Here is a 23,805-nt window from a genome sequence, read left to right as displayed (position 1 = left end):
CATTGTATTATGTTTTTGATATTTTAAGAATGGATTTTTATGGAAATGTGTTGGGGAGAAAAGAAACAACTGTTTGTAGTTAGTGTTACAAAGGTCAGACCTGGGTGTTCTCTTGAGCAGCAAAGAGCGGTGTGTGTATTGTATATGTTCAGAGAGCTAACCTTCATCTTCAGTGCTTTTTTCCCCAAAACCCTGCTATGTGAGGGCCAGGTGGACTTGTTCCCCAGGTGTTTGAATCCTATGAAGTATAAGAGCAGAAGCACAGAAAAAAGATTATCCTAAAAAAAAAAAAAAACAAAAAACACACAAACAAAAAAACCCCCCAATACTCATTCTGTATTTATTCATCAGACACATTTTGGGTTCCAAGCTAGCCTTTCTATGATCATTTTGATAAATAGCTTCTTGAAATATGGTTAGATTCATTTAGTAATCCTCATCTATATTTTCTGTCTTCTCCATCCGAGCCCAGCCACATATACATGTATGCCAGTGACATGTGCATGGGGCACCCAAAGCTGCCATCCGTCCAGGCTTTCATAAGTAGGATTTTGAATCACCGTGTTGGCCTCAGTTGTTCATCGGTTGTGGAGTGTTTCCAAAGGCACCGATTTTGGTCACCTTCAGTTCTAGCATCAAACTCTGAAAACAGGGGTCCCTGGAGGTGGGAATTTATTTAGGTCCACAGTAGATCCCCGTATAACTGATCCCAGTGGTCAGCTCCGAAAGGTTTAAGGCTGTCCACAGACTGGGGTTAGAGGGTGGGTGGGATGGTCTTCAATGCCTAGCCGCCCAGGTAGTGTCCTTGCCAAGTTTCTGTTGCCCCTTCCTTGCAGAGTTTCCCCGGTACTTCCTGTCCTAAGATTGTGCTGGGTCCTAGAAGGAAAAGAACAAGTGATGACTTGCCTTCTTGGAATCTAGTGGAGAAGACTGAAATCTAAACCACCAGAGGCAGTAATAGGAATAAATGCTTAATAGAGGTAGATGGATACTGCAGCCAGAGCACAAAAAAAGGGAATGGTCAGTTCTGTCGAAGGACTCTAGAAGAGATGATGGTTGAGCCGCGCCTTGAAAAATGAGGAATTCATAAACAAGGACTGACAAATGTTGCAGGAAGGGAAAATATGCACAGTGCCTCAGGGGCATGACGCTATCTGGCACAGTTGGGCAACAACAAGTCGTGTGGTTATGACCAGGACAGCAGGACATGAGACTGAAAGGCAGAGGTCATATCTAGATGACCTTGGTATCCTAGGCCAAATAATTTGGACTGAAACCATTTTTGTCTTCATTTTTTTTTTTTTTTTTTTTTTAGTTTTGCTTCTTATTTGTGGAAGCTCTCTATTTTTGATGGGTACTAATCCTTTGTTGTGTATTGTGTTTTCCCCCCAGGCTATTATTGTTTAGCTTTGTTTATAGTGTCTGTACATTTTTGCATATTCAGATCTGTTACTTTGCTTTATAAAGCCCTTTCTCCAAAATTATAAAAATTAGGTATTAGGTAGTTAACAAAGTTATTTAAAATTGAAGCAAAATAATGCTTGTGATAAAAAATGGATGTAGGGCACCTGGGTGGCTCCGTGGGTTAAGTGGCTGACTTCGGCTCAGGTCATGATTTTGCAGTTTGTGAGTTTGAGCCCAGCTCAGAGCCTGGAGCCTGCTTTGGATTCTGTGTGTGGCTCTCTCTCTGGCCCTCCCCAGCTTGCACTCTGTCTCTGTCTCTCTCAAAAATAAATAAACATTGAAAAAAATGCATTCAAGACAGAAAGGTAAACTGTAAAATTGTCTTTTTCTCATCTCAGACCCTTAATCTCTCAGTGTAAGGGGTAACCATTGTTATGCCTTATTTATTGGCCCAGGAATTCCCTGGATAGATTATTATTTCCTGTGTTATATTATCATATAAATGTATCCTTTTTTGCTTATGGTTGACGTAAATCAGCGCACAGCAGAAATACTACACTCTTTGCTGCACTGGACTATGTTTAACAAAGCTTTTCCTATCTGGACATAGAGACCTACCTAGTTCACCTTTCCCCTGCTGATAGAAAAGTACTTTGTTTAAAAAAGTCTTTTGCTGTTCATGCTGAGCCAAGGTACATTACCATCTAAATCACAGTACACCATGCAAATGAATGTATATAGGTGACATCTCTAAAAGCTGAGTCCAAGCAGATGAGCATTTAAAATTTTAATTGTCCTCAGAAGAGTTGGAACAACAATGGTTGTAAGATTTTGTTTCCCCGTATTTGCTAATGTCATGTCTTGTGAGAATTTTAAGCTTTGGCAAGTTAAATTAGGAATCTGCAAATGGCCAGATAGTAAATATTTTAGGCTTTGTGGGCCATACTGTCTCTGCCCTAGCTACCCAGTTCTGCCATTGTAGAGTAAGACCCGCCAGAAACCGTATGTAAACGAACATGGCTGTTTATAGACCCTGAAATTTGGATTTCATATGATTTTCATATATCATGAAATAGTAATCTTATTTTTTTCAGCCGTGCTATTTTGATTGAAAACAAAACTATTGTTAGCATGCTGGCTGCATAAAAACGGGCACAATGGACCAAATTTGACTCACTAGCCATAGTTTGCCAACCCCTTGATCCAAGCCAAAAATATCTAATTGTTTAAATTATTAATGAGTTATTAAACATTTTTTCATGTTTATTGACCAGTGATAATGTATTTTTTCTGTGAGCTGCTCTTTCTGTTTTTTGTTCCTGTTTTTGTTTCTTTTTCTCTTGGCGTGTGACTCTATATCTAAAAAAGCTTGTTCTTGTTTTGGGAGCACCCGGGTGGCTCAGTCGGTTAAGCGTCCGACTTTGGCTCAGGTCATGATCTCATGGTTCGTTGATTCAAGCCCCGCATCAGGCTCTGTGTTGACAGCTTAGAGCCAGGAGTCTGCTTCAGATTCTGTCTCTCTCTCTCTCTCTCTCTCTCTGCCCCTCCCCTGCTGAAGCTCTCTTTCTCTCAAAAATGAATAAATGTTTAAAAATTTTTGAAAAAAAAGCTTGTTCTTATTTTCATTTGTTACTTCCATAGTTTTATTTCTTAGGTTTCTATTTTTGTTGCCCTTAGAATTTACTTTTGTGTGATGTTTCAAATTAGGGATCTTTCTGAATTCTGTTCTCCAAAAAAACACATTACCCTCAATATTGGTTATTCAGGTGATATATCCTTCTCTCGTTGCTTTGAAATGCCACCTTTACCTTGTATTGAATTTCCATATTTGAGACTGATTCTGTTTCTAGTATCTTTCATAGATTTACTTATCTCTGTCTCAGTGCCAAATTATATTCATCACTATAGATTTATATATATTTTGATACTTGGTAGTGCACGTCTGTCTTTGTTCCTCTTCAGATTTTCTTTGACATATTAATATATAATTTTTCCAGATAAATCTGGAATTAGCTTTTTTTAAAAAAGATTTTAGTTTCGAGTAATCTCTACACCCAACATGGGGTTCGAGCTCATGACCTCATAATCAAGAGTCACATGCTCTTCTGACTGAGCCAGCCAGGTGCCCCTAGAATTACCTCTTTATTTTTAAAATTTACTTGGGATTATTGGTATGATTGCACTAAATTATTGGTAAATTTTGGAGGAATTGAAAACTTTAAAATATTTATTCTTCAGCCCAAGAACATTGCTTGTCCATTTAATTTTTTTCCTTGAAGTTTAATTAGTATATAATATTCTATTAATTTCAGGTGTATATCATAGTGATGTGATATTTTTATACATTATTAAATGATCCTTGTAAGTAGTTATCATCTATCACCATACAAAGTTATTACAGTATTATTCACTATATTCCCTAGCTGTACATTACATCCCATGGCTTATTTTGTAATTGGAAGTTTGTACCACTGAATCTCCTTCACTTATTTCACCTCCCCCCCCCCCCACCAGGACCCCACCCCTTCAGTAACTTCCAGTTTGTTTCCTGTATCTCAGTCTGTTTTTATTTATTTATTTTTTTAAGATTTTTTTTTTTAAGTTTTTTATTTTGAGAAAGAGAGAATGAGTGGGAGGAGGGGCAGAGAGCGGGACAGAGGATTTGAAGTGGGCTCTGTACTGACAGCAAAGAGCCTGTTGGGGGGCTCAAACTCATGAACCATGAGATCATGACCTGAACTGAAGTTGGATGCTTAACTGACTGAGCCACTCAGGTGCCCCAGTCTGGTTGGTTTGTTTGTTTGTTTTCCAATTAATTAATGTTTTTGAGAGAGAGTGCATGTGAGTGGGGAAGGGCAGAGGGAGAGTCAGAGAATCCCAAGCAGGCTACACACCCAGTGCAGAGCCCAAAGTGGGGCTCCATCTTACAAACTGTGAGATGATGACCTGAGCTGAAATCAAGAGTCGGGTGCTTAACCAACTGAGCCACGCAGGTGTCCCTGGTCTGTCTGTGTTTTGTTCTTTGTGGTTTTTAGGTTTCGCATGCAAGTGAGATAGTGTGGTATTTGTCTTTCTCTGACTTTTTTTACTTAGCATAATATTCTCGTGGTCCATCCATGTTGCCACAAATGTCAAGTATCTCGTTGTTTTTTATGGCTTAGTAATAGTCTATTGTGTATACACACACACACACACACACACACACACACACACATGCCACATCTTCTTTATTAATTTCTCAATAGACACTTAAGTTGCTCCCATTAGCTATTGTAAATAATGCTGCCATGAAAATATGGGTGCATGTATCTCTTTAGATTGGTGTTTTTGTGTCAGTGCCCAGAAGTAGAATTGCAGGATCGTATTGTAGTTCTATTTTTAATTTTTTGAGGAACCTCCGTATTCTTTTATACAGTGGCTGCAACCAGTTTACATTCCCACCAGCAGTGCTCAAGAGTTTCCTTTTTCCCACATCTTCGCCAACACTTGTTATTTTTTTGTTTTTGATACTAGCCATGTGTGTGTGAGATGGTGTGGGATATTTCATTGTGATTTTGATTTGCATTTCCTTGATGATTATTGATGTGGAGCATCTTTTCATGTGTCTGGCAGACATGTATGTATAACTTTGGAAAAATGTCAATGCAAGTTGTGCTCTTTTTTAATCGGGTTATTTGTTGTTTTGATATTAAGCTGTGTAAGTTTTTTATATACTTTAGATATTAACACCTTAATCAGATACATGATTTGCAGATATCTTCCATCATTAGGTTGCCATTTCATTTTGTTGGTTTCCTTCGCTGTGCAAAAGCTTTTAAGTTTGATGTAATCCCATTTATTTGTTAGCTTTTGTTGCCCTTGCATAGGAAACTGGTCCAAAAAATATTGCTAACACTGATGTCAAAGAGCTTACTGCCTAGGTTTTCTTCTAGGAGTTTTGTGGTTTCAAGTATTGTGTTTGTCTTTAATCTATCTTGAATTTATTTTTGTATATGGTACAAGATAGTAGTCTAGCTTTATCTTTTGCATGTGGCCGTCCAGTTTCCCCAGCACAATTTTTTGAAGAATATGTCCTTTACTCATTGCTTGTTCTTGCCTCCTTTGTCATAGATTGACCATATATGTGTGGGCTTATTTCTGGCTTTCTGTTCCGTTCCATTGATCTTTGTGTTTGTTTTGTGCCAGTACCATACTGTTTAGTTTACTATAGCTTTGTAGAATAGTTTGAAATCAGGGAACATGATGCCTTCAGATTTGTTCTTCTCAAGATTGCTTGGCTGTTGAGGGTCTTTTGTCGTTTCATATAAATATTAGGATTCTTTGTTCTAGTTCTGTGAAAATGCATTTAACATTTTGATGGGGATTGCACTGAATCTGTAAGATTGCTTTGGGTAGTAAGGACATTTTAACAATGTAATTCTTCCAACCCATGAGCCCAGTATATTTTTTCATTTATATGTGTCATTTTCGGTTTCTTTCATCAATATCATACAGTTTTCAGAGTACAGGTCTTTCATCTCTTGGGTTTTATTCCTAGGTGCTTTGTTCTTTTTGATGCAGTGGTAAAGAGGGTTGTGTTTTGTTGTTGTTTTTAAATTTTTTTTTAACATTTATTTTGAGAGAGAGAGAGAGAGAGAGAGAGAGAGAGAGAGAGAGAGAGAGAAAGCACAAGTGGGGAAGGGCAGAGAGAGAGCGAGACACAGAATCTGAAGCAGGCTCCAGGCTCTGAGCTGTCAGCACAGACCCTGATGTGGGGCTTGAGCCCACGAACCATGAGAGCATGACCTGAGCCAAAGTGGGACACTTAACCACAGGTGCCCCAGGGGTGTTGTTTTTTAAAGCTTCTTTCTGATAACTCATTATTAGTATATAAAAGTACAGTTGATTTTTGTGTGTTAATTTTGGATTCTGCAACTTTACTGAATTCATTTATTTGAATAGTTTTTTCGTGGAGTCTTTAGGGTTTTCTATATATGTTATCATGTCATCTGCAAATAGTGATAATTTTGCTTCTATTTTTCCAACTTGGATGCCTGTATTTCTTTTTCTTATCTAATGGCTGTGACTAGTACTTCAGTACTATGTTGAATAAAAGTGGCAAGAGTGGGCATTCTTGTCTTGTTCCTTATCTTAGAGAAGCTTTCAGCTTTTTGCTGTTGAACACGGTATTAGCTGTGGGTTGTCATATATGGACCTTCTATGTTGAGATACATTCCTTTTGTACCCACTTTATTGAGAATTTTTATCATGAATGGATGTTGAATTTTGTCACATGGTTTTTCTGATACCTATTGAGATGATCATATGATTTTTATCCTTTGTTTTATTAATGTGGTGTATCATGTTGATTGACTTGAAGATGTTGAACCATCCTTGCATTCCTGGCAAAACTCCCACTTGATCATGGTGTGTGATCCTTTGTATTAAGGAATTTGGTTTGCTGATATTTTTTGAGGACTTATTTATCTTTGTTCATATGGGCTATTAGCCTACAAATTTCTTTTTTTGTAGTGTTTTTGTCTCATTTAGGTAGTAAGTAATGCTAGCTTCATAAAATGAGTTTGGAAGTGTTCCTTCCTCTTCACTGTTTTGGGATAATTTGATAAGGATAGTTACTAACTCCTCTTTAAATGTTTGGCAGGATTCATCTGTGAAGCTGTCTGGTCCTGGATTTTTGTTTTGGGTGGTTTTTTTAATTGTTTTGATTTCATTATTTGTAATTGATCTATTCATATTTTCTCTTTATTCATTATCAGTCTTGGAAGGTTATGTGTTTCTGGTAATTCATTTTTTTCTAGGCTTTCCAGTGTGTTGGTGTATAATTGTAGCAGTCTCTTACCATCTTTTGTATTTCTTTAGTGTCAGTTGTAATTTCTCTTCCATTTCTGATTTTATTTAGTTGGTCCCTCTCTCATATTTTCTTGATGAATCTGGCTACAGGTTTATCGATTTTATCTTTTCAGAGAACCAGCTTTTGGTTTCATTGAGCCTTTCTTTTTTGTCTCTATTTCATCTATTTCCATTCTGATCTTTATCATTTCCCTCCTTTTACTAACTCTGGGCTTTATTATTGCTGATTTTGTTGTTCTTTCTCTAGTTCCTTTAGATGTAAAGTTAGTTATTTGAAATGTTTATTGCTCATTGCTATAAACTTTTCTTCTAGAACTGCTTTTACTGTGTCCCATAGATTTTGGAAAGTCTTGTTTCTATTTTCATTTGTCTCAAGATATTTTTTGATTTTTCTCTTTGAGTTTTTTGTTGATCTATTGGTTGTTTAGTAGCATATTATTTAGTCTCCATGTGTTGTGTGTTTTTTTTTTTCAGTTTTACTTTTGTAATTGATTTCTAGTTTCATACTGTTGTACTTGGAAAAAATGCTTGATATGATTTCAGTCTTCTTAAATTTATTGAGACTTATTTTGTGGCCTAATGTGATCCTGGAGAATGTTCACTGTGCACTTGAAAAGGTGTATTCTGCATTTTGGGGATGAAATGCTCTGTATGTATCTAACAAGTCTATCTGGTGTGCTGTGTTGTTTAATGCCAGTGTTTCCTTACTGATATTTTTGTCTCAATAATCTGTCCATTAAGGTAAGTGGGGTATTAAAGTTTGCTGTTATTACTGTATTATTGTCAATTTTCCTCTTTATGTCAGTTAATATTTGTTTTATAAATTTAGGTACTCCTGTGTTGGGTATGCAAATATTTGGAAGTGTTTTATCTTCTTCTTGGATTGACCCTTTTATCATTTTGTAATTTCTTTCTTTGTCTTTTGTTTCAGTCTTTCTTTTAGAAGTCAGGGTTTTTTTTCGTTGTTGTTGCTTTTAATGCTTATTTATTTTGAGAGAGAGAGTGCACGTGCACACACAAGCAAGGAAGGGGCAGAGAGAGACAGGGAGAGAGAGAATCCCAACCAGGCTCCAAGCCATTAGTGCAGAGCCCGACACGGGGCTCAATCAATCTCACAAACCATGAGATCATGACCTGAGCTGAAATCAAGAGTTGGACACTTAACCGACTGAGCCACCCAGGGATCCCTAGAAATCAGTTTTGTCTGATGAGTATTGCTACTCTAGCTTTTTGTTTCCATTTGCGTGGAAAATGTTTTCCATCTCTCCACTTTCAGTCTGTGTGTGTCTTTAGATCTGAAATGAGTCTCTTGTAGGCAGCATATAGGTGGGTTTTGTTTTTTACCCATTCAGCCACCCTGTGTCTTTTGATTGCAGCATTTAGGCCATTTATATTTAAAGAAATTATTGATAGATGTGGACTTACTGCCATTTTGTTCATTGTTTTCTGGTTGTTAATTTCGTTTTTTTAATGTCTTCATATATTCCTTTAGTTCCTTGTATTTCTATTAAGATTATTGTTGGATACTGTAGAGTTTTGATGAATGGTAACTTTTTTAAATTAGGTAGCAATCTGAACAAAATGAATTGACACTACTATAAATGCCTCTGCTGATCCACTCACATTACCTGCGTTAGGTTTTATTAGCTACCATTTATCTAGTCCTATGGCTTTATGTTAAAGTTAGAAATACTATGGGATGCCTGAGTGGCTCAGTCGGTTAAGTGTCCCAACTTCGGCTCAGGTCATGATCTCACAGTTTGTGAGTTCGAGCCCCACATCGGGGTCTGTGCTGACAGCTCAGAGCCTGGAGCCTGCTTTGGATTCTGTGTCTCCCTCTGTCTCTCTGCCCCTCCGCTGCTTGTAGTCTCTCTCTCTCTCTCTCTCTCTCTCTCTCTCTCTCTCTCTCTCTCTCTTTCTCTCAGAAAAAATAAACATTAAATTTTTTTTAAGTTAGAAATAACATACTTGGAGTTACTGACAAGATCAACATTGTTCTGGAGACATTAGATAAAGCAGTAAAACTATGAGAAATAAATGAGGTCTAAATTAATAGTGGAAAAAGAAATTAAACATTTTAAATGGTTAATATATGTCTATCTAGAAAATCCAAGAGAAACAATTCAAAACATAATAAATTAATGAGAAAGTTCTATAAAGCAGCAAGAAACAAGATAAACACTAAAATCCAGCAACTTTCTGTTAACAGTCATACTCTGCTCTCTCCCATACAATTGCTAATACTGAAGTCTAAGCCTCACCATCTTTTAATCTTCTAGTAGAACTCTTTGTTTTCATGATTTGGCCCAACAATTCTTTCTCTTCTGCCAGGAGGCAGAAGTATATTTCAAGTATATTTAGATTCCTAGACTTAAAACCGTTCGGTTCTCTCTCAACATTTAGATTTCTTCTTTAGTCTCACGAATGTCCTTTTCTTTTTCTTAACACCTATAATAATTTGCCAATATACAGTTTTATGCCTGCTTATTTAATGTGATCAGGACAAATGACCCTTTTGTCACCATCGTATATGCTACACTTTAGTACGTAATGGGCACTTAGTAAATATTTGCTGAAAATATAGACTGATCCAATCTTGATTTTTTAGGACCATTTTGAGAAGATAGTACAGAGTTCCCATATACCCCACCCCCCATCCAGTTTTCCTTGTTATGTTAGCATGATACATTTGTTACAACTAATGAGTCAATGTTGGTACATTAATTAAAGTCCATATTTTGTTCAGATTTTCTAAGTTTTTAAACTAATATTGCTTGTCTATTACAGAATCTCACCTAGGACCGCATGTTACATTTAGTTATCATGTCTTCTTATGCTCCTGTGGCCTATGATTGTTTCAGATTTGTCTTGTTTTTGATGACTGTGATAGTTTTGATCAAGTATTTTATAGAATGCTCTTTTGTTAGAATTTGTCTAGCGTTTTCCTTACGGTTAGACTGGAATTCTAAAATTTTAGGAGGAAGGCCACAGAGGTCAAGTACCATTTTCATCACATCCTGTTAAGGTCACATATATGGATATAGTATTATTGTTGATTTTGACTTTGATCATCTGGCTTGAGGTAGTATTGTCAGGCTTGTCCACTGTGAAGTTACTCCTTTTTTCCCCCTTCCCCTACTGTACTCTTTGAAAGGAAGTCACTATACATACTCTGTACTTAAGGATTGGGAGTTGTACTCTACCTCCTTGAGGGCAGAGTATCTACATAAATGACTTTGAATTCTGCTGTTTGGGAGATTTGTCTCTTCTCCCCTACTTAAGTATTCACTTATTTATATCAGTATGGACTCAAGGATATGTATTTCCCACTTTGGGTTATAATACAGTATTTCTTTATTAATTTTCTTTCTCAAATTGTTGCAGTTTTGGCCGTCGGGAGCTCTTTCATTTGGCTGCTGTGTCCCTTTGACATAGCCCGTCAACATAGGCTTCTTTTGCTTGCTTGCTTTTGCTTTTGTTTTTTTAGAACTTTGTTCCTTTCTAGCACTGTTAGATCCTCCAGTATCATCTTGTGTATTTCATGCTCAGCACTAGAATCAGCCATTTCTCCAGACTGGACAATGGTATCAGAAATCAAGATCTGGATGCTAGATATGCTTGTTGCTACTGGGGTGAAATCTTTTATTTGATTATAATTATATCTTTAATCTTTTTAATTTTTCGTTTGTTATTTTTTCTAATTTCTTAAGCTAAATGCTCAAATTCAGCATATTTTCAGTGTTCCTAGTTTTATTTTGTTTTTGTTTTTGTTTTTTTCATAAATGGATCCATTGTATACTTTTTTTCTCTGAGATCTGTTTTGGCTGAATTTTGCAAGTTTTAGAGGCATGTTGTTCATTTTTAAAGAGTGTTTTTTACTTTTCCTTTTTGAATCATTGTTTAGAATGATATTTTTAATACATTTTTAAGTGGATAAAATTTGGAGACATATACCCTTTTATTATTATAGTCTAGTTTTATTAAAATGTGGGAAAAATGTGGCTTATGTATTTCTTTATTTGGGAGATTGTAATTTTCTTTGTGATCTAATATAAGGTCAACTTTTTGTGAATGCTATATATATTCGAGAAGTGCATGAATTTTTTCCTTATTGGTTGAAGTATCTCTATATGGTATGTATATCAGATAAAGTTTGTTTACTGTATTATCCAAATACTTATTTACTTATTTTAGGCTTCTAGATCTGTTGAGAAATAAGCCTCTTACTCTGACTCGGTTGTTTTTGTTTTTGTTTTTGTTTTGAGAGTGCACACATGCATGTGTGAGTGGGGGAGGGGCAGAGGGAGAGCGAGAGCTAGAAGTTTAAGCAGGCTCCATGCTCAGCACAAGCCCAATGCAGGACTGATCTCACAATCGTGAGATCATGACCTGAGCTCAAGTCAAGAGTCAGACGCTAGACTGACTGAGCCACCCAGGCGTGCTACTCTGATTGTTTTTATATCCGTTTCTTCTTGTATTTATGATAAATCTTGCTTCGTATATTTATCTTGTTTTAAGTTTTATTTGGAAAAATTTCAAATCTACAGAAAAGTTTCATTAATATTCATAATTACTCACATAACCTCTACCTAATTTTAATTCACTTGTTAACATTAGGTACATTCTCTCTCACTCTATCTGTATCTATACATGTGCCTATATTTTATATATATAAACCATTCAGTTGTCTCAGCATTGAGTTTCTTTGTTTAGTCTCTATAGTGTCCTTTTATATATGTAATATAAAATATAAGCATAGATATAGTAATCCTCAACCAGATATTAGCAAATTGAATCCAACCGTGTATAAAAGGAATTACATATTATGACCAAGTGGAATTTATTCCAGATATACAGAGCTGATTCAGCATTCGAAAAGCAATTAATGTAATCCATCACATCAACAAGCTACAGAGCAAAAATCATATATATAACCAATGATGATAGCAATAGATGCAGGAAAAGCATTTGACAAAGTCTAAAACTCATTCCTGATAAAACTCAGCAAACTAGGAGTAGAAGACTTCTTCAGTTTGATAAACAACATCTGCTAACATCGTACTTAATGGGAAGAAACTAGATGTTTTCCCACTAAGATCAGGAACAAGACAGGGATGTTCACTCTTGCCTCACCTATTCAACATTTTACTGGAAGTCCTTGTAGTACAATAAGACAAGAAAAGAAAATAAAAGATAAACTGGGAAGAAAGAAAGAAAACTTTGTTTGCAGATCACATGATTGTCTATGTAGAAAATCTCAAAGAATTAACAAAGAAGCTCTTGGACTTAATAAATGGTAATAAAAGGTATTAGGTACAAAGTTAATACACAGAGTCATTTGCCTTCTTATATATGAGCAATGAACAATTTAAATTTGAAATTAAAATACAATACCATTTATATTGACGCTAAAGAAGAAATGCTTAGGAATAAATCTAACAAATATTTATAAGATCTATATTAGGAAAACTACAAAACACTGATGAAAGATGTCAAGATGACAATAAATAGAGATGGTCCATGCACTACAAGAAGAGAATATTGTCAAGGTGTCAGTTCTTTCCAACTTGGTCTAGATCCAGTCCAACACAACCAAAATCCCAGTAAATTATTCTATGGGATGTTGGCACCTGACTCTGGTTTATATGGAGAGGTAAGAGACCCAAAGTAGCCAACATAAAATTGAAGGAGAAGAACAAAGTTGGAGGACTGATGTTAACCTGACTTAAATCTTCTGTAAAGCTATAGTAATCAAGACACTGTGGTATAGGTGGAAGAATAGATATAGATCAATCGGACAGAATAGAAAGCCCAGAAATAAAGTCAACTGATCTTTGATGAACTAGCAAAGGCAGTTCAGTGGCGAAAGGATAGTTTCTTCCAAGAAATGGTGCTGGAACAACTGGAGATAAACATGCAAAAAATGGAAAGAAAATTTAGACATAGACCTAACAAACGTGAAATAGGTCACAGATATAAATGTAAAATATAAAACTATAAAACTCCCAAAGCTAACAAGAGAAAATCATAGGTGACCTAGGGTTTGGTGATGATTTATTACATACAACACCAGAATTATAATCCATGAAAGAAAAAAATGACAAGTTGCGTTTCATTGAAATTAAAAATTTCTGCAGTACACAAGACACTGTTAAGAGAATGAAAAGATAAGCCAATGACTGGGAGGAAATACTTGCAAAAGACATAATCTGATAAAAGTCTGTTATCCAAAATATACAAAGAACTCTTAAAACTCAACAGTAAGAAGGGGCACCTGTGTGGCTCAGTTGGTTAGGCACCCAGCTCTTGGTTTCAGCTCAGGTCATGATCTCGCGGTTTCATGAGTTCAAGCCCCACATCAGGCTCTGTGTTGGCAGTGATGAGCCTACTTGGGATTCTCTCTCTCCATCTCTCTCTGCCCCTCCCCCACTCATGCGCGCGCGCACTCTCTCTCTCTCTCTCTCTCTCTCTCTTTCTCTCTCTCTTTCTCTTTCTCTCTCTCAATAACAAAACAAAGAAAATAAATAATCCAGTGTTTAAATGTGTAGAAGATCTGAATAATACTTCATAAAAGGAGATATACAGCTGGAAAATAAACATATGAAAAGATAGCCCACATCCTGTGTTGTCAGGGAACTGCAAATTAAAATGACATACTGCTGCACACTTATAAGAATGGCCAAAATCTAGAACAGACAACCTGCCAACACCAAGTGGTGGTGAGTATGTGGAGCAGTAGGAACTCTCATTCACTGCTGCTGGGAATGCAAAATGGTGCAGCCACCTTGGAAGTAGCCTGCTGCTTTTTTACAAAACTAAATATATTCCTACCAGATAATCCAGTAATTATGCCTCTTGAATTTATGCAGATGAGGTGAGAACTGATGCCCACACAAAAGTATGTAATGAATGTTTCTGGCAGCTTTATTCATAATTGCTCATCCTTGAAAACAAGATGATCTTCAGTGGGTGAATGGATAAACTGTGATGCATATATAAAATGAAATATTAGCTAGCAGTAAACAGACATGAGATAAGCTAAGAACAGACATGGAGGAAACTTAAATTTTGAAAGAAGGCAGTCGGAAAAGGCCACATACTGTATGATTCCAACTACATGACAATTCTGGAAAAGGAGCACAGTGGAGGGGCGCCTGGGTGGCACAGTCGGTTAAGCGTCCGACTTCAGCCAGGTCACGATCTCGCGGTCCGGGAGTTCGAGCCCCGCGTCAGGCTCTGGGCTGATGGCTCGGAGCCTGGAGCCTGTTTCTGATTCTGTGTCTCCCTCTCTCTATGCCCCTCCCCTGTTCATGCTCTGTCTCTCTCTATCCCAAAAATAAATAAAAACGTTGAGGAAAAAAAAAAATTAAAAAAAAAAAAAAAAAGGAGCACAGTGGAGACCATAAAAAGATTTGTGTTTGTCAGAGGTTTGGCGGGGCGAAGAGGCAGTGGAGAAGGATGACTAGGTGGAACATGGGATTTTTTATGGCAGTGAAACTAATCTCTATGATACTGTCACGGTCGATATATGCCATTATGTATTTTGTCAAAACCCAGAGAATAGACAACACAAAGTGTGAAACCCTAGTATAAACGAAGGACTTAATGTACTCATACTGGCTCATCAGTTACAGCAAATGTCCCTCACTAATGCAAAGTGTTAATAGGGAAAATTGGGGAGGGGCCCTTAAGGAGGGGTATATGGAAACTCTGTACTTCCCAATTAATTTTTCCATAAACCTAAAATTGCTAGAAAAACAAAAGTCTATAATTAAAAGAACAGATAGGCCTCAGAGTAGAAGTATAAAGTTTAAAAGTGTAAAGAAAACACACCAGTTAACTATATTAATTTTAATATCTATCAAGTGTAAAATCTTCCAGCAACACAAAATAATTTTTTAGCTTTGAGACACTAATTAAAACTGTACAAATAGATATAGCCATTACCATCATCATAAATTACTCTTCAGATTTTAACAGTTTTCAACAAGGTGAGCTGAATCTTCTATACAAAAATACCGTATTACTATTATTTTATGATGTCTTTGGATAATGTCCACAAGATGATGCCAATTACATTAGCATTTGTTACAAAGTCAAAAAACACATAAAAATTACAGTTGGTAACAGTATTATTCTTTAAAAAGAATATACAGTATTAATGTTCAGTCCATAAAATGGCAAATTTAAATATAGTCCCAAGTTCAGGATGTCTCTTTTAAGTACCAGTTTAGAAACAGAACTAAGAAAAAAAAATTGTACTAAGTGAATCACTGCTATAGCAACTGAATTGCATTTGCTCTTGAGAGTAAATATCAAGGTCGGAGCCAGGTCAGCGATCTGCAGCGTAGCAAGAGTTTGGTTTGGGCGAAAGCTGGCGCACCTCATCTTTGTGTCTGGTAGGAACATGGAAACAAGGTATTTTGAAAGTGTGATGAGCAAACATCACAGTTTCAAGAACTCTCTTAATGATGTAAAGATGAGAACCTTGGTTGATCTGGGAGTCATTAAGCCATTGAGGTTGATAGTCACCACGAATTCACAGGAGCTGTGTTGGTCAAAGTCAAACAATAGACTCTTTCTCCACTAACATCGGGTGTCATAATTTTGAAATCTTTATGTTAAAGATAAATTTATTCCGAAGAAAGATGCCCTGCTCAAGAATTACCACTGCTTCCATAATTTCAGAGTAGAAAACCAGATGATAAATCAGCATTCTCTGCCATTGCCAAACTGGTAAGATAGAGCCTTAGCCAAATACGAGCTCTGGTTGACAGACCACCGAGGTTGCCATTAAAAAAAAAACAAAAAACCCAAAACCAAGCAAAACAAAAACACCTCTGAGGCCAATCAAAATATTAATTTAGGCAAATAACAGATGAAAACGAAAACATTCTAAACACTTTCAGGAGGTCTTTTTAAAAAAGTGTCTTATACTTAGTAACTATTAATTGGTAGATCAAACACTTGATACTTTGGCAAATAGTTTATTCAATACTTTGTAAAGTCCTACCCGTACGCGTGTCAGCGCTGTGGGCAATTGATGCTAAGAAATTGGATTTCATTTGTAGGAAAGAAAGAAAATAGTAGGAGATGATTTTTGCTTTGCAGAGTATCCACTACTTCATATTGCTTCCAGAACTCAGTAGAAATAGACATCTGTACACATTTCCCAGGGTCTGGGGACTTGCATGGACTCTATGGAGAATGCTGTGGGGCTTTGCACCATTCTCCTACCGGTGGCCGCCATATTTGGCCACCCAGTCTGTCCTTCCGTGCACTGAGGGAACCGGCTGCACACGGTTCACAATGTTAAGATTCTTGGCCGTAGGATTGTAAGTAGGTCCTGAAAACTGCCCCCGACCGGGTTTTGTGTTCCAGGTGTATTCTGGAAGAAATCAGAATTGGAAGTTAGAACTTTATTCATTGGATTGTCAAATTGAAAATAAGGCAGTTTAAGTCTTCTCATTTCATGGGGGAGTTTTGAATTTATCTTTAAAAGATTAGTTCTGTGGTCTCTAAGGGTTTTTTTGTTTTTTTGTTTTTTTTTTAATAGTAAAACGAAAAATTCTAGTGTGCTGTGATGTTCACAGAGAATTCTCAGTAGCTCAAGAGCCAGTATTTCTGGTTTACAGTTCTGACTACTGCTGCTGCTTTTGTGGGTTCACTCAAATGCCTATCACACTTAGGTTGGCAACATGAATTAGGATGACCAAGAAAATTCTTGGTTCAGGTTGAACAGGCAGTAACCCACAGTGTTATTAGTGACTTTGTAAAAATCCCACAATGGTTACATCTGAATAATACTCGAGCATAATACCCACTATGGAAACTTTATTTGTAATTGTGAATCCTATAAAGCTTGGGCTTCATGGAGCTCCACAGATGGGATCCCATAGTAGATTTCTTTTAACCATGAAAATGTGGTTTTTAGAAGCAAGAAACTTCCTTTTTTTAATTGGGAAAATGAAGGGCGATAACAGAATTCCTTTAAAAGGTGAGCCAGTCCTAAGATCCCAAACCGTTCATCGTAGGGTCTGCTTTATTCATAAATTTGGCTGATTAAATATTTGTGAAATTTTGATTTGTTAAATATTTGTTATCTGAACAGCTTACAAGCTAAAATTGCTTAAACATCTCAAATGACAGAGCAGTAAATCATTTTGCAGAGAACTTTAATGACTGGACTCTTCTCCAGTCCTTCCTTCTCCTGCCCTCACTTCATATTTACGGCTGAGCATCATAGATGTTCTATCTGAAGAGGGATGTTTGATCCTTCAATTTGGGATTTAAGTATCGTTTCACACTGTGTGGTGGCTGACACTCTTGAATTAAACTAAGTGTCAATTTTGAGACGAGTCTGACAATTTTGCACACTGAACACTACCCATACTGTATTCACTTGCATGGTTTCCCTGTTTTTTTTTTTTTTTTTTCCTTAAACTTTCTCTGTAAAACTGGGAGTGGAGGGGAAATTATGGGAGCACGTGGGTCCAGTGTGCTGCTGACCTCAGCTTAATGGGAATAAAGCATTAAGTGAGGAACTGCCCTGGGGATAGTCACCTGGTCCTATCATCCTGCCCTGACCAGGTTTAAAATTCTCCAGGTTCAAGCCCATAGAAAGCGACCTGACAAGGTGGGTTAATAGCCAGTTAACCCTGAACTGTGAAGGAAGAACTGGTTAAACAGTTAACCAGGTTTTCCAGGAACAGCCCTTTTGTTCTATCCCACGGGAGTGTGGACACACACCAGTCTGTTAAATTTGTGAAGGCTGCAGACCTAACGGGCCTGTGGGTGGAGGAGAGAGCAGGTGAGAGGGAGGGAGTGGAGCGAGGAGGAGAGAGAGGCAGAGAGTCCCCTGGTGAGTGATTTCAGAGACGGGAGAGGGGACAGGAGAGGGGACGCAGTCTTCAGCTAACAGTTGGGCGAGCCTCTGGTGTTGCAACATGAGGGATTTGGGGAGTAACAGAATTTTTTTCCCAGCTCATGACCTAGCTACGTCAGGTCCTGAATGCATTTGAGGGAAACCATGTCCAGGAAAACGTTTTTAAAACTGCTGAAGAGGGAATCATTTTGCCAAGATTTCCTTTCTGAGAAATAATAATTTCAGGACTCAAGCACCCTTGGTGAAGAACTCAGCAGCTGCCAGAGGAGCTGAGATCCGGGGGCAAGGCAAGAAACACTTTTGTGTCAGCCGGACCTTGCCCCGCACCTCCTTAGAGTGGGGCAGGCAGCCCTCTCACGCTTGCTGTGCCCTCTTTTTAAAAACAGCACGTGTCCTATCAAGGGCATTTAACTTCCTGCAGAAAATATTTGCCAAAGGAAAGATGTTTGCCTGTGATCCGTGCCCTGATTATGTAACCTTTAGCAAGAAGTAAAACCCGTGTAAAATGAAGACCGTAATAATAGTACCTTCTGGAGTAGAGTTCATGAACATAGCTCACTTAGAACAGGGCCCTCCCTGCCCTTGAAAAGGGCGGCCGGCCATGGAGGGAAGAAGTCACTCCTCATAGTCCTTGTTACCACAAGGCAGGGAGTCGGGGAGGAGGTGTTGGGAAGTTTGGGGTGAGAGATTACATGGGGAAGCTGGAAGAAAATAATTCGATTTTTCTTCTCATTTAATCCTGGGGGCGAGGCTGGGGAAGAGCAGAGAGGAAGGCTATGAGAGAAGGGGAAATAGTCGAGGAAATACGGTAATGACCTGGTTTTATTCTTTTGTGGGCAACTCTCACACCAGTGGGAGTACTGAAAGACACATCTCTTACAGAACAGTGTTTTCCTAAGGATTGGCATTGACCACTTGAGGATGATTAATATTTACTTCTTTTTTTTACCTTTCCTCCTATCACCATCTGTAGGAACATCTGATGAGCAGAGGAAATGAAGAGATGAAAAGTTATGAGAAAGCATTTACTTAAAAAAAATAAGAAAAGAAAACAGGAACATGCATGCTAATCTGACAGAATGCTTAATATACAAAGGCCTTCAATATCTTGCAAAAATCGTTTTCTGAAATGCCCACTTTCACTTTCTAAGAGCAGACACTTAGATAACAAACCAGTTTGAAACATTTTGATTTTCTCCTCTTCTAAAAATTGCTACTAAGCCATGGCTGCTGACTCATTGTCAGGCTGGCTTAAAATACCTGAGGCTTCAAAAAAAAAAAAAATATCCCTTGCTGTGTATAATGTGTTTACTTACATATTTTGTTTCAGCAGAGAGATAATGAAGGGATGCTTTTCACAGATAAGGTAACTAAGTACTGTTTGAGCAGTGCTACTGTGGTACGAAATCATAAATTACAGAAGTCCCGTGCTTCTCGCGGTTTTAGCTCCAACAGTGTGAACTTTAGAGGTTGGACTTCAGAGAACTTTAGGGTGTGAACTCTAATCAGGAGTTTGAAGTTCGGAGGGAATTTATACAACTCCCTATCTTCCCAACTTCTGACTGTCTGCCTTAATGTTTAAGTGCCTTCCTGAGGACTTCTATTTTAGAGTTGTTTTGAGAGCCTTCATAGTCAGACGTGGTCAAGCTCAAGTACAGAATCACCACCACGCCACCACAGGGCACACAGCCTACTTGGTCATAACCGGAGGGCGGGGGAATAAGCCAAGCCTCCACCATCTACTACCGGTGCAAAGCCAGAGCCAGGGTGGGAAAGTTCTGCCACGGCTCCCTTCACCCTGCACAGGAACTGCCTGTGGAGTGATACACGAACAGCATGTCTGTGTGTATGAAGCCCCCACCCTGTGCCAGGTACCGACCGGGCGGGCAGCTCTGAAAAATGCACCTTCTTTACATCCCGTTGGGTCACACAGCATGTTCTCGAATTTCACAAACCGGCTCCTCTCCCAGCTCCACCACTTAGGAGCTGGGTGACCCTCGGTCCATTACTTGATGTCACTTTCCTCCTCTGTAAAAGGTCTACCTCATCCAGTCTTGTGCAGGTTCAATAGCATAATCCGTATGCCTACAAGTCACCACTTTGTTAAGGCAGCTCTTACAAGAGACTCGCAGACCGCACCTTCAGAAGAAGGGGTATTTTGCCAAAAATCATTAGAACTGTGTTAACAAGGTGAGTGAGACTAATTTAAAAATCTCCGCTTGGGCAAAGTGTATAAACTTAGAAAAAGCTCCTTTCTGGTCAGAAATCTTAAAAACTCTAAAGTTGTTCTTACCTGTAGTTGTTGCACCAAGAGGTGCTAAGTGTATCCTCTGGCCAGCTGACCCCACTTCTTTTTTGAGAAAGGAAGGAATGTATCCTGACTGATTGTAAGTAGCATAACTTCCAAGACTTCCTAGTGATGTATCATAAAGTTTCATAGTCAGAAGGTGAAAATTTTACAGCACCCGAGAGTAACTTGAATACTACACGCCTACTAATTCTAGATTCTATTTTTTGAGGACTGACTCTATTTCAAGCACTGTACTATGGCTTTAGAGATCATCCTATTCAGTCCGTATAACAACCCTTTGGGAGGTATATTTTACCCACACCTTGTGGCTCTCAGAACTTGCTTAAATTATCACGGTAAGTGACCAGGTTAGAATGTGAACCCAAGGCTGTTTGGGTTTTTTTTTTTTTTTTTTTTTTATGACTCCACTCTTACCCTGAGAGTATGTCTCCTGCCAGGAAGCCCCCATCCCTGCACTGCTCTCTGTGCTTTGTCTTCGTTCTGTAAAATCACTATCATGACCGCACCTACTCTCATAGGGTTGTTGTAGGGATTGAATGAGATGTAGGCAAAGCACTTAGCATAGAATCCGGTGTTCAATAAACGTCAGCTGTCATCATCGTCATCCTCATCGCTATTAGTGAATGATCAACCTGGGGGCAGTAGAGTGAGGGGCTGAAGGAGGGAAATGTAGAGGCAGAAGACAGGAGGTCATTGCTATAGCTGAAATGAGTAAGTATGAGGATCTGAATTCAGGGAGTCACAGAGGCAATGGAGAAGAGAATGGAGTGGGCATATGGGGTAGGAGGGGGAGGGAAAGAGGAATATAAACCCCTAAGTTTGTATCTTAGGTGACTAAGAACAGCAGTACAGGAGAATCAGGTTTGTTGGAAAGACATGATGGCCATGGGATATTTGAGTTGTAGTGTTGAGCAGGCCTGGAGATTTGGAATTATCAAGGTATGGCAATTATGGGCTATGGGCTTGGAGGAGCCAGCTCAGAGGGACTGTGGATGTGCAAAGATCCAGAATGGAACCCCAGGGAGCTCCAGCATTGAGGGAAGGGACAGAAAAGGACCCCGTGGAGAAGAGGGAGTAGGGAGGGTAGGTGATGGGAGGAGCAGGGTCTGAATAGCCAAGAGGTTACAGTGTGCAGAGAGAGGAGGGAGGCCAGAGAGGCAGAGGTCTGATGGGATTTACACCACCCTTGGGATCTGGCCACTAGGATAACGTCAGGACCTGGCAGGAGCTGTTTCAGTGGCCTGAAGCCATCTGAGGACAAAGGACAGTGAGTTGAAGAGCAAACTGGAAATAAGGGAAGAAATGGATGCAATTTCTCCTTCGAGAGCCTAGCCGTGCAGGAGAGGAGACAGGTGTGTCAGCAAGGAGGTGAAACGGGGCTCAGATCATGGTGGTGGTTTCAAGAACTGCTTGCTTGGCAGCTATGACTGAAGCATTTTTCACAGTGTTACTTGTTCGCAAGTCTGGACTCTGAACTTCTCGTCCCTGAGTCTGTCACAGCGCTGTGCATAGTAGGCTCCCAGTAAGTGTCTGCTCTTGAACCAACAAACGTCAAACAGCAGCGTTGTCGTAGAAATAGGATTTTACACAGTGAGCACGTTATCAGCTTATACAGTTTTAACACTACTGAATATAAGCATGATCGCCTCCCTCGAGTGCCCGTTCAGAATCAGCAGTCAGCCCTCTACTTTGAAAGATTTTTGAAAGAAAGTTCAAGGCAGTGATCACGTTCAGCAGCAGCTTCAGAACATTGCTCTTGGTCTCCTCCTTCTCACCAGAGCAGACACTTACTAAATGCTTACTGTGACAAAAATCCTAGGTATGGTTATATAATAATACATTGGTAAATATTATTTCCTCCATTTTGTAGGTGGGGAAACCGACGTAGGGAGCCTAAGGAACTTGTCCACAGTCACAAGGCCTACTGAGTGATAGTATGGGGACATGTCCGATTCTAAAAGTCGTGTGCCGAATAGTTAATAGGCTGCATCTTACTATTACAAGAAGAAGTTGCGACGGAAAAATGCACAGAAAAGGAAATTTTCTTAAATTACTTTGGCTACGTAGTTTCGAAGTGCCTTGTGAGCTGCAGATCTTTAGGCTGGAGTCAATAGCACTGTTGACACCAGCGACCTTGAACCCCTAGGAAATCTACCGCCTCTATTAACCTGGTTAGCTTTTAATTTTAAATGATTGTTAACACTTCAAAAATGAGTTTCAGAACTTAAAAAGAAGTTTTGCAGGAATACCGATTACAAAATAAGGAAATCTTTTAATTCTTTTCAGTAGATTTGCTTCACTTATATAAATTGTCATAATTAGTTTAAGAAGATGAGCATAGAACTTCCTGAGAGCATGTTAGTCTTAGAATTCCAACTACTGAAGACTGGTGTTTCTGATGATGTGGATTGCTTCTCTTTCTCCTAGTCCTCGTCTGACTTCTCAAAGAAGGTGACCTTGGCCTTCATAGTGGCCTTGTATGGCAGGATGCAGAGCAAATGTGGAAAAGAAAAGTGGACAAGGTATTCAAAGAACAAGTTGTACTCATCTAGAATGCCCAGAAATTACCTTGTGGGTCCTCTAATTTTTCAGGAAAACTTTCATTACATGATAGTTTTTCGATTGGTTTAATTATGCTTTCCTCTGAAGAGAAGGCAGGTAGAAAGAAAGAATGAATAATAAGAATGTTTTAGGAAAAGCAGAGAAAAAAATGGATTGATTAGATGATTAATGAAAAGATCAGGAAGAACCCTTAGCATGAGAAAGCATTCTCACGTGTGGTCTCAGCTTTCATCTGATGCCAGCCAAGTATAGATTCCCCCGAGACTCAAAGTTGTATTTAACCATAACTCATTTGTATTGGTTTGGTGGATATTATTTTAAAATACTGGCAAAAATAAGTGAATTACAGTGCTGCAGTGTTTGACACTTAAAATGTCCACAGTGTTAAGATTAACGTCACATCAGAATATCCCAGTAGATGGGGCGCCTGGGTGGCTCAGTCGGCTGAGCATCCGACTTCAGCTCAGGCCGTGATCTCACGGTCCGTGAGTTTGAGCCCCGCGTCGGGCTCTGTGCTGACAGCTCAGAGCCTGGAGCCTGCTTCAGATTCTGTGTCTCCCTGTCTGCCCCTCCCCTGCTCATGCTCTGTCTCTGTCTCAAAAATAAATAAAAGCATGGGGTGCCTGGGTGGCTCAGTTGGTTGAGCGTCTGACTTCGGCTCAGGTCATGATCTCACAGCTCATGAGTTCGAGCCCCGCGTCGGGCTCTGTGCAGACAGCTCAGAGCCTGGAACCTGCTTCGGATTCTGTGTCTCCCTCTGTCTCTGCCCCTAACCCACTCACGTTGTGTCTCA

General features: G+C 38.8%; 1 protein-coding gene across 14 annotated transcripts in view; it reads right to left on the bottom strand.

Moving 5' to 3' along the window:
• Positions 1 to 769: 769 nt before the first annotated feature.
• Positions 770 to 23,805, bottom strand: part of MAK (male germ cell associated kinase) — a 66,949-nt gene continuing 43,913 nt past the window's right edge. For 5 of the 14 annotated variants that reach the window (XM_045057124.1, XM_045057128.1, XM_045057125.1 and 2 more), the window contains 4 exons: positions 23,019 to 23,093; positions 20,433 to 20,552; positions 18,667 to 18,890; positions 16,512 to 16,642 (listed from right to left, as the gene is read on the bottom strand). In XM_045057124.1, coding sequence (XP_044913059.1) covers positions 18,682 to 18,890; positions 20,433 to 20,552; positions 23,019 to 23,093 — 404 coding nt within the window. In that variant the 3' untranslated portion in view covers positions 16,512 to 16,642; positions 18,667 to 18,681. Of the gene's footprint in view, positions 877 to 15,090; positions 16,643 to 18,666; positions 18,891 to 19,088; positions 19,119 to 20,432; positions 22,925 to 23,018; positions 23,094 to 23,805 lie in introns of those variants that run through there. The other 9 variants (XM_045057133.1, XM_045057136.1, XM_019830252.2 and 6 more) reach the window with 8 other exon arrangements.

Source organism: Felis catus, chromosome B2 (genome assembly GCF_018350175.1).
Source record: "Felis catus isolate Fca126 chromosome B2, F.catus_Fca126_mat1.0, whole genome shotgun sequence".
NCBI lineage: Eukaryota > Metazoa > Chordata > Mammalia > Carnivora > Felidae > Felis > Felis catus.
Note: the sequence above shows the minus strand (reverse complement) of the source record. Positions and strands in the feature narration are given on the sequence as shown.